This window comes from Formica exsecta, unplaced genomic scaffold (genome assembly GCF_003651465.1).
Source record: "Formica exsecta isolate Colony F162 unplaced genomic scaffold, ASM365146v1 scaffold245, whole genome shotgun sequence".
Taxonomy (NCBI): domain Eukaryota; kingdom Metazoa; phylum Arthropoda; class Insecta; order Hymenoptera; family Formicidae; genus Formica; species Formica exsecta.
In genome coordinates, this window is record NW_021849727.1 from 834,638 (window position 1) to 845,547 (window position 10,910).

At 33.7% G+C, this 10,910-nt stretch overlaps 2 protein-coding genes across 4 annotated transcripts; one reads left to right on the plus strand and one right to left on the minus strand.

The window, feature by feature from the left end:
* Nucleotides 1–1,197: 1,197 nt before the first annotated feature.
* LOC115236196 (probable ATP-dependent RNA helicase DDX47) lies at nucleotides 1,198–3,742 on the plus strand. Its single transcript, XM_029808496.1, has 8 exons — nucleotides 1,198–1,411; nucleotides 1,826–1,919; nucleotides 2,009–2,173; nucleotides 2,246–2,412; nucleotides 2,487–2,723; nucleotides 2,847–3,070; nucleotides 3,145–3,406; nucleotides 3,497–3,742. Exons 1-8 carry the CDS (start codon nucleotides 1,391–1,393, stop codon nucleotides 3,623–3,625), a joined length of 1,299 nt encoding a protein of 432 aa, XP_029664356.1. The 5' UTR covers nucleotides 1,198–1,390; the 3' UTR covers nucleotides 3,626–3,742.
* Nucleotides 3,743–6,013: 2,271 nt separating this feature from the next.
* LOC115236193 (CCR4-NOT transcription complex subunit 3) lies at nucleotides 6,014–10,834 on the minus strand. Of its 3 annotated transcripts, none has more exons than XM_029808491.1 (10): nucleotides 10,430–10,565; nucleotides 9,889–9,970; nucleotides 9,343–9,575; nucleotides 9,097–9,252; nucleotides 8,814–8,993; nucleotides 8,417–8,704; nucleotides 8,019–8,274; nucleotides 7,249–7,862; nucleotides 6,945–7,154; nucleotides 6,014–6,777 (listed from the first exon to the last, which is right to left on the minus strand). In XM_029808491.1, exons 2-10 carry the CDS (start codon nucleotides 9,905–9,907, stop codon nucleotides 6,679–6,681), a joined length of 2,055 nt encoding a protein of 684 aa, XP_029664351.1. In that variant the 5' UTR covers nucleotides 9,908–9,970; nucleotides 10,430–10,565; the 3' UTR covers nucleotides 6,014–6,678. The 3 variants fall into 3 exon arrangements, with proteins under 3 accessions (XP_029664351.1, XP_029664350.1, XP_029664349.1); XM_029808490.1 differs by having other exon boundaries at nucleotides 9,883–9,970; XM_029808489.1 differs by lacking the exon at nucleotides 9,889–9,970 and having other exon boundaries at nucleotides 10,430–10,834.
* Between the last annotated feature and the right edge of the window lie 76 nt (nucleotides 10,835–10,910).

Consider the following 10,910-nt stretch of genomic DNA (forward strand, 5'->3'; position numbering starts at 1 on the left):
GCGATCGCGTTTAGAAAACGAATTTGATGGAGTGTCTCGAACTACTATATCACCGTTCAAGTGTCGCCGTGCGAATGTGAATGATAAGAAATAAGAAGTAAAAGGGGGAAAGGAATTCGATGGAGCGTCTCCCTCAGTACTACAATACTATTCAAGTATCGCCGTGCGAATAATAACAAGGCTGTAATACGTGAACAATAGCGCGCTATTGTTTACGCCGCCAAAGCCGCATACCATGTTATTGATAATTCGCAGCCGAAATTATTTTTCATATTATGATGTACATATATACAAGCGAAATATTAATGTACATTCAAAAATCTTATGTAATAGAAATTAAAACATTTATGTTTTATTTTATAAATTAATTTTATGAAAATAATTTTAATGAATTAATGACATCAAAAACACGATATAATTCGGAAAATTTTTAATTAGATAAGGAAAAAAAATATTTTATCTAATTTTTAAATTTATCTGAATAACGTCACCTTCTTTATGTCATTTTATTTACAAAAATTTTATTTAATATCTAATCAAGTAAAATTATGTTCAAAAATATAAGAAATATAAAAATTTTATAAAAGTTTTTATATATTTAATAAATGCACTCTGTTAGACATTATTTCTGCTCCGAATAAATCCATAATATTTTTCTGCAATTTTGATCTATAATTATGGATCTAGTACGTGCATCAACCGGCGATTGTTTTACCGTAGCACCGAAAAGTGAAATTGGCCATGTAGTTCCGGTTCTAAAATGCATCTAGTTGACACTACTGTACCAACTAGAAAAAGCGTCTTATGAAAAACGACGGCGCGACCTCTCTCAGGTTTCTCTCTGTTCTTACTAAAATCTTTTAATTTTTATAAGTAAAACAAATTTCCAAAATTTTCGGGAAATTAATTAAAAACACGAAATATAAAAATAATATGCACAAATTATATCAATTTTTTTATTTTACGTATATATATACTCAATCCACTTTCTGCGAAATCAGATCCCGCCAAAACTGAAGAGCCCATCACGTGGTTGTAATTGCCATCATTACGTCGCGCATGCGCGAAAATAGAAGTCTGCTAATATCACTAGGCGCGTTCAGCAGAGAAAACCGTTCAGTAGCAATCGAACGTGATTGGCTCTTACTTATAGAACTAACAAATCAACGTTAAAGCCTATCGCTATTGCCTAGAATTGTGCGATAGGCTTTAGTGTTGACAAGACGATAACTGAGCGCTTTCTCTGCTGAACGCGATCAAAGCCCATGTGCAGGAATTGTAAGATATATTCTATGAACAATCCAAAAAGGAGGAATAAATAGGTTGGAAACATTTTAAAAGAAAAACTCGTAGCCAAAAATCACATCTATATCTATATCTCTACACTGCAATGGATGATTGGAAAGCACTAGTAAATATTGAATCACATTTATCAATCGTATATAACCCCTAATAAAATTTTAGATATTGTTATCAAAAATATATCTTTATATATTTGGGTGAAAGAGATTATTATATAATCAGAAGTGAGAATAAAGAATATGAAATTAAACATAAGAAATAAGTCTGTATCAAACTATGCATTCAAGGTTAAAGATTGGAATTTGACTAATCAAAAGAAGCTAAAATTTCTTTGTGCTGATTGACCAAATTTCAATCTTTAATTTTTTAAAATCTTTAATGCTTAGTCTAATGTGGATTTAAGTCCTTACAATTTCTTATGTACGTTTAATTTTGTATTCCTTATTGTTTATTAGATGTATAAGTATATCTATATAAGTTACATATCTTATGTAATAAAAAATAAATGATGGTTATCAAATAGGGGCTTGTGGACACACTGTGTAATACATGCATTGAATTAAAATGGAAAGAACCTACCAAGGTTCAACAAGAAGCTATTCCTTTGATACTTCAAGGTGATTTTAAGAATGATACAATTATAATTAAATTGTAAAAAAGCAATGTATTAATATTGATGCAATTATATTTGTTTGGTAATTGATAGGCAAAGATGTAATAGGATTAGCAGAGACTGGATCAGGAAAGACCGCTGCTTTTGCATTGCCTATACTACAATCATTATTGGAAAATCCTCAAAGATATTTTGCACTTGTGTTGACACCTACTAGGGAATTGGCTTTCCAGATTTCAGAGCAATTTGAAGCATTGGGTAAGAATAACTCTTATTTTATCTAATAACTTATTTTGTTAAGAGATCTGATTTATACTATATTTGTTTCAGGTTCCAGCATAGGTGTGAAATGTGTAGTGATAGTAGGTGGAATGGACATGCATGCACAGGGATTACTATTAGAGAAAAAACCTCATATTATCATTGCTACACCTGGTAGATTAGTTGATCATTTGGAAAATACAAAGGGCTTTAATTTACGGCAATTAAAATTTCTGGTAATTACACATGCAATACATGGTTTATTTCGAGGATTGTTAAATTAATTTTAATCTTCTTTCTTATTCACAAGGTTATGGATGAGGCAGATCGCATTTTGAACATGGATTTTGAGGTAGAGGTTGATAAAATTCTCAGAGTGATACCGCGGGAAAGAAGGACATTATTATTCTCTGCAACCATGACGAAAAAGGTACAAAAGCTGCAACGTGCGTCTTTGCGAAATCCTGTTAAAGTTGAGGTGTCCACCAAATATCAAACTGTGGAAAAACTGCAACAATATTATGTATTTATTCCAGTGAAATTCAAGGTGATAATCAACAACAAATATAACAGCATGATTATTAGTCGCAAAATAATTGTTGGCATGCAAAATATATCTATAAAAATTATATTTATAATCTTACATCTATTAAATGATTTTGTGTGGCAGGATGTGTATCTGGTACATATCTTGAATGAATTGGCAGGTAATAGTTTCATGATATTTTGCGGAACCTGCAATAATACTGTGAGAACTGCTCTATTATTGCGAAACTTGGGATTTACGGCAGTTCCCCTACACGGCCAAATGTCGCAAAACAAGAGAATCGCTGCACTGACGAAATTTAAAGCAAAAAATAGATCTATACTAATTTCAACGGATGTTGCTAGCAGGTTAGTCGCGATACAAAATATACTATTGAATATTGAATATTAAAATCAGATTTTAAATTGTATTTTTCTTCTAGAGGGCTTGATATTCCACACGTAGATATCGTTATCAATTTCGATATACCTACACACAGTAAGGATTATATACATAGAGTAGGTCGAACTGCGCGTGCAGGCCGATCCGGCCGTTCGATCACATTTGTCACGCAATACGATGTCGAACTATATCAACGAATAGAACAGTTGATATCAAAACAATTGCCATTATATCCAACGGAAGAAGAAGAAGTAATGTTGCTGCAAGAAAGAGTAAGCGAAGCACAGCGAATAGTGAAAATGGTAAGAGCGGGTTTAAAATTAATGATTTTTAATAAAGAAATGCCAACAATGCATCTATATTGCATATAAATATTATCTATAATTCTCTAGGATATGAAAAATATCGAAGAGAGCAAGAAATCAGGTAAACGAAAACACGGCGGCAACAACGAAGACGACGACACAGAACAGTCTATTGGGGTGAGAAAAAGGATGAAAACAAAAAGTAAAAGAAAGTAAGAATGCTGAATATTTTGTATAATGTATGTCATTAATATTATAATTAATTTTATTATAATAAAGTCCTTTTTCTTTTTACGATTTTTGTGGTTTAAATAAAAAATATAATAATCCTTTTTACTTTGTTAATTATATCTCACTCGAAAATCAATAAAAATTTTCATCTATTGTATATTATTTTATATAATTATCAAATATTCATCAAATATTGTATATCTTTTGGTTAGATTTTTCTTTACATTAGATTTTAATCCATTATAAAGTACTTTATGCTATTCTAACTGGATTAAGGCTCCTGTAAGGCTTGAAATGCAATAACTAAGGCTAAGCAATAAAGCAAACATTGTTATACTGAAGAAATTAGTACTGTATTTTAACGACTTGTAGTCTTTGCACAGAGAGCAGTATGGTATTTAAATATCACTCAAAGAATCACAATAAAATATATTAAGTAAAATCACAATTTTTTTTTATCATTTGCGGCGAACGCGTTAGGGGAAATTAACGAAGCATCGAAGACAAAATTCGTTATTATACAACAAAGAGAGGTCTTCTTTCACGCTTCTTGCATGCTTCTATTTGAATGTTATCACAAAGCAGAATATCATCCCATTTACGAGAAGAAATGCAGACAAAGGAAAACACGTTCGTCCCTATAGCAGAAAAATGTTTAACGATCGTTATATATGTACAGTTTTTAGACTACTATTGTAAAATCGATAGTTGACTGTTTTTGTCAAATCTCTATAGAAAGTCAGTAAAATTCATTGTACAAGGTTTTGTAGTACAAAATACGGTACAAGAAACACAATAAGTGTTTCTTCCAATTTACAACTACAATGCATTCTCTAATCATTAGGAGATTATTAATCGCGTGTATAAAGTGGCAACAGATTCTTATTACTTTTTATAATTCTTGAAAATGCATATTATCTAATCGCGTATTGCAGAAATTAAAAAATATAAATGTGCATTTCACTCTCGAGAATATTTCAGTGTTCTGCCGTTGTTATCTTGTCATTGCAAGAAACAGAATTAAAATGCTGCAATTTCTCGAATTGTGTGCCCATCACGCATTTAACTCGATTATCAGTGCGATACAAGTTATTAAGAATTAAGATTTTAATACTCGGCAAAATCGTTCAGTATCTTGTGTATCACATTTTAACATGGTCTGAATATATACATAATTACATATACTGTCGATATTAAGAAACTTCTACATACAATCGCGTACGTATATAAATCTTGTAAACATTCGCCATAATATATTTACTGTGTTGTTTGACAGATATATATAATAATATATCTCTTGGATCACTTAGTAAACTTGAAAAATGCGTGATTGTGCAGTTCCGTCATGCAAATAATATTACTCGTTGCAATCTCTGCAACAGGAGTATCCGCTTAGAATACATGTATACGCTACGCTTTACATGGTATAATTAAATCATACCTCTCTCTATTCCGCTAAATAATCATATGAGAATTTCAACTTAGTTTTTATTACTAGGGGGAAGGAAGGAGATGTACATTTAATCTCGTTATCGAAGGCTGCTGCGATAGTGAACGACGCACCCACATAAAGGTGTCACTTCGATTTGCAATGTAACGATCTTATATGCGAAATTATTTATTTCAAATGCCGATATATTATTCTTGTAGTATTTAACACATACGTAATTAATAATCTCTTTAATATTTATTTAAAATCTGACAGAGGCCATGTAGATAGAGAATAGTATAAAAAAGTATCTTAATATCTTTTACTCTTAATACTTGGACAATAACAATGCCATTTTATAACTTAAAGATATAAATATTAGTACATCGGATATACTGATAAATATAATTTTCTCTTCTCTTTTTGTGCTTTCTAGAACAATATTAATCGATTTATTTTGATATAGTGCTTTGAAACATCAGCAATTTATATTCACTCGGTATATCAATGCATATCGTTTAACATTATTGCAATAGTATATCGACGATTTATAATAAATAAATTCGCGCGCGCGCGATTTTTGATAAAATAGATACGCACATGCATATCGATTAGTGATAAACGTCATTCGATTGTAGTAAACTTGTATTTGTAAAATATATTGCGAATCTAAGGGCTGCAAAGTGTAGCATGAAAAGTAGCTTAGCCTACCATGCTACTGTTATTAATAATACGCGGTACATAATCTTAAACCTCGACAAGCCCCGACCTCAGATCAATCGTTAGAGCGCATATAAGTAACCTATTTCGCGACAGCGGAGGAATCACGATCAATCTAATCACGATGGATGGAATGTTTTTCCAAATATAGGCTGTGAGATGATGTGCTAGTGTGTGATAAAAATCGAAACACAACTTAGGTTTCATTCAAATGAGAAATAAAATATATTCCATAATATTATTATTCACTATTTCTACACATTCTGTACATTAATTCAATTTAAGGGTTTTATACCTCGATACACTTTATACAAAAAGGCTACTTATAATCTAACATTAAGACATACCATAGCATGAGTGCCCTCCACTTACCGCCAGACGGCGGAGGGCCGCACGCATGTTTGTACTGGTATTATAGAGTCAGTCGCCAGCAAGTATACCATCCTTTCCCCTTTCCCTCTATCTCATTTTCATTCTCTCCTATTATCACACAGCACAGTGAATTGTTTCATATGTTTATGTAGTTGTTTCTTTTTCTATTTTTCTCCCTTCTCTTTGTTTTCTCACATTGTTATCATTTACAAATAGTTTCGATTTCTTTCCCAAACAATCTCTGAATTTTTTTCAATCCTTTTCTCCTTTCATCTATCTCATGGTTAATGGTTTTTTCTTTGAAAGAACAATTAAAAGAGATTTTATCGTCGCAGCTTCAAAATGTAATGAAATGCTTTCATTGGCTTGTATGCACGAATTTGTTCTGTTTTGTTTTTTTCCGTTGTATTCTTTACCGAATTTTTTTTTTTTACATCTGAATCATTTGCAAAATTTCAGAAACACAATACCGGTACGGAAATGGCGTATCTCGAAGATCCGACGAGCGACAGAAATATTAATTCAAGTCTCTGTCCTCTAAGTACTTATACTCGAAAGTAAATCCTTCTTTTTTCCTTTGTCCCCATTTTTCATAGTCAAAATAAATGTACGTTCCCTAAAACAAAATTATTCTTATAGAGTATCGCAAAATATTAGTGATTAATGCACAAAATAAATAATCTGTTTACTTCTATTTAAATTATCCATTGTTACACTTTTGGAAGCTTAAAGATCGGCTTTCTTTCCGAATAAAATCAAGGGGGAAAAAAAATACATACTAACCTGTTCATATTCTTCGTTAATAACTTTTGGTTCCTCGTGCCTTTGAAACCACATCATATACTTAGTGTGAAACCTCCAACTTTGTTTCTTTAGAGCTTTCGCCGCCAAGTACTGTCCTTTAGACCCCTCCATATAATAAAATATGAAGAATAATGTTTCTGTAGAAAGACGTTGGAAGAACTCCACGGTATCCGAATGGGGAAGCTGAACCTAATTGAAGCACATTGTCAACAGTGTCAGCTCGCACTCGTGGGTAGTGAGTGATTGATCAGACAAGATATTGTATAAAACAGGTAAAATATACCTGTTGATAATAAGGTGGCGTGGTGCATGTGTTTCTCGGCAAATACGAACGTAGTCTTTCCGAGTCAGACGGATGTGGCATATGACAGTAGGCAGCCTCCATCATTTGGAATTGCAGTTGATGTTCCCTCTGCAATGGTACAGGCCCCAGAGGCGCAACCCCAAGCAGCGGAGGAATGTGTGCTTCCGACGTGGCATTGTTGCCGCTGTTGTTGTTCGTCTTAGTACTGTCAAAGATGTTTCTATTCGGCTCGGAAGGCGGTATCTCGAGACCTGCTCGGACAATTACTTGTTGGGCAATAGATTTTAGAGAGGACATGTTCCCATCAGGAAGCTTAGGGATGAGACCATTGGCAGTGGACGGTGCTGGCGAGCAGGAGTTTGCAGGCATCGGCGAGGATCTACTGCTGACCGATGATTGTGGCGATGACGACGGCGGTATCGGCGTAGTTATTTCCGTTTCACTATTGTGATTCTGGCTCTGCTGACTGTGTAGCACATGCGTCGTTGGTGCCGGCACCGAATTACTATTATGCTGCTGCGTAACTGTTTGCGGCACATTCGTAATGCTGGACGTAGACGATGACGACAAGAGATTATTCTCGTTGTTGTGGGCTACAAAAAAAAAATGAAGAGATTTATAGAGTTGTTTAATATAAATCTAGTATAAAATAATTATTACAAAAGCGCGAATTGATTTTCTGCAACAATTGCTACAAATAGTCTCGTATACAATTTTTGTATATATGAAAGAAAAAAAATATTTCTTACTGGATGTTTTATTGGAGGTAGAATGGATGGTTTGTGAACTGCTGTGCGAAGCAGCTACGGTGGCGAAATTGCCGGCGTTAGTGGTGGCAATGTGATTACTTGTAGAACTAGGCGAGCTGTGGCTAGGCGTCATGGGAATGGTTTTGCTCGGAGTGCTGCTTGATAATATGTTCGGTTTTATGGTGGCAGTGCTTCCCGTGGTTGGAATGCTCGCTTGTGTATTCAGTAATGGCCTGACTGCTGTCGGTTTTACAGGCTGAAATTAAAACGCGACATCGGAATTGATGCTGTATCCTGATCTCGATAGAGGTTTATCGATCTTCTAATCGACTTTAACGACTAATGATAAATATTTATTTCTTTTTTAGAAATGAGAATCAAGAATGAAAGGTGTGTACCTTTGTTTTCTTATCATTATCTGTAGAGCTGTCGCTCGAGTGATTATGCATAGTTGAACTCAATGATGGTGATGGTATAGGCGAAGTACAGGAATTAGTTGAAGTCGGCGTTCCTCCGGTTTCGTTGCTGTTGTTACTATCCGTCGTTGCTGACGAGGGTATACCAACCCCAGACAACTCGACTTCATCGAGGCCGATAATATCATCGTAAATATACTCGTTTTCTTCAAAATCGGGATCTTGTGAAGACTCGATATAATACTCAACATCATCCTTTATCCTTTTAATCTGTTGGCAATTTCATAGAAAAATAAAAAATGAGAAAAATTGTTTTGTGATAGAATACGTTATGCCGTATATATATTATGTTTTTACATGTTAATCTAAAAAGACTTACTGTATTGACTTCGACGGACATATTGTCAAGCATACGTAATAACGTTTCCAATTTACGGATATGATAGCGATGCTTGTCGAGCTTCGTCTTCAATTCGTCTACCCTATCTTGCTTATCTTTGTCTATTCTTTTCTTCTTTCCCGCCTGTAATGATTCTATTTCCGATTCAAATGTATCCATCTACATAAAAAATAATGATAGATATGTTATAGTAACATGCTATTACTTGAATATTATCTATTGAAGACGCCATCCAAGATGCCATCAATGTAATAACTGGTACCTGTAGATTGAGAGCGTCTATGGAATTAGCAAGCCAACTAGTAACCTCATCTTTCTCTTTCTGAGCTGGGTCTAATTTTTGAGCTGCGCCCAAACCTTCTTTAGAGTAAGCCTTTGTTTTTGTCTCTCTCTCCACAACTTTAAATCTTTCCATTTGCTGTAAGGCATATAAAATATTCAGTAGTATTTATAATAATTATATATATATATATATGCACACATGCTATTACTTGGCAAGCATACTAACAGTTTCGATCAACTTCCGATAGTCAAGTAATGTACTCTTATCTTTTATTTCACCTGACGCGATCCAGCTCTTAATTTGATCGCGTAACCTTTGAAGTTTCTTAATTTCCTTTTTGAGATCAGCCTCGTACTTTTCCTTTTGATTGCTGTTGGTGGCATTATGAACTTTTTGCCAAATATCTTCAAAGGTTTCTACACCTTCCGTTACTTTTTTAAGGCACCGATCTATTTCACCTGAAATGACAATTGTCATATATTATCTTGTTTGTTTCTTTAATATAAATTGGTTACTTCTGCTAGAAAAATTATTTGAAAATCATTGTATATTAAATAGTGTTTAAATGATTAAAACAATTAAAAGAAATTGTACTGCTCTTCTTCAGTTCCTAATTTAATGTAACAAAACAACTAATTGCATAAATATTTTTGAAAATTGAACCAATTTTTCTTACTACGTAATAGGTTCAAGTTAAAGTTCAGGATAATAATTATTTTTTTAACTTTTTGGATAAAATAAATTAATAAATCATAATTCACATACACATACATATATGTTGAGATATCATTAGAGAGATGTAGAGAACACAAAGAAATCTATAGAAAAACTACTACTTTTGCAAGATCACAATCTGAAAAGATAAAAGAGGAAAAATATATAAAGCATAAAATATAGCCAATATTGCAATAAAGATTTCATTTGGCTACAATATTCTCTCGTAGATCAGAAGAAAGAGCAGATGTCCCGCAGTTATTCATAACAACTTATTTATGTGTATAATAATTAAAAAAGTATACATAAATGGATTTCAAGATCACAGTGTATATTATTTTAATTCATCTTACGTTGCATTATGCTACAATTAATTTAAAAAAGTTGATCTATAAAGTATAAAACTTTTAAAGGTTATGCCGATACGTGTCAAAGAACCGGTGCGTCCGCGAGAGAAGATTAAAAGCGACAATGATTGCAATTGCAGGGGGACAAGTAATACGCAAAATTAGGCAGAGTAAGATCCATCAAGATGCCGAGCAAAACGACAGAGAATTGCCGAATGTAAACATACTGGAAAGACATTTTTTCCTCTCACCTTGCAACTTTCTTGTCGCAGCCATGGCTATGTGAACGTGTGGCAAAATGGTTCATGCATAGTCTAGATGTATTGGAAAATATACGTAGCAATTTATCGGAACAAATAGCCGCGACTATTATTCCTCGTATAATATGGGAGACTCGGCCACACACAAGATGGCTTCCGTTTTCAAATGACAACGTCCGTGAATGTGTCGTAGCGCGAGAGATCCTCCTCTCCTAGCGTTCGAGAGCCCGATTTCTCTAGAGATTTTCCTGCTGCGAGCCAAGTGCTATGCACGAATGTAAACTACGCACGATGCGAGCTTGTTTTCCTCACAGTCCGTAATATAGTCGGCTCACGAGAAGCAAGTAGCATCAACAAATGTGATATATATGAGATTGAGATACGAGAAATGAAATAGTATATATATATATATATATATAATACGTGTGTGCACGCACACTCTATTCGCGATTTGCATACGGTTCTTCGATGT

Coding starts and splice junctions, on each gene's coding strand:
- LOC115236196 (XM_029808496.1), top strand. CDS start 1,391: ATGGATGATTGGAAAGCACTA. Junction 2,413..2,486: donor TACGGCAATTAAAATTTCTG/GTAATTACACAT, acceptor CTTATTCACAAG/GTTATGGATGAGGCAGATCG. Junction 2,724..2,846: donor TTATTCCAGTGAAATTCAAG/GTGATAATCAAC, acceptor TTTGTGTGGCAG/GATGTGTATCTGGTACATAT.
- LOC115236193 (XM_029808489.1), bottom strand. CDS start 10,454: ATGGCTGCGACAAGAAAGTTGCAAG. Junction 9,253..9,342: donor ATCGGAAGTTGATCGAAACT/GTTAGTATGCTT, acceptor TATGCCTTACAG/CAAATGGAAAGATTTAAAGT. Junction 8,705..8,813: donor TGTCCGTCGAAGTCAATACA/GTAAGTCTTTTT, acceptor AATTGCCAACAG/ATTAAAAGGATAAAGGATGA.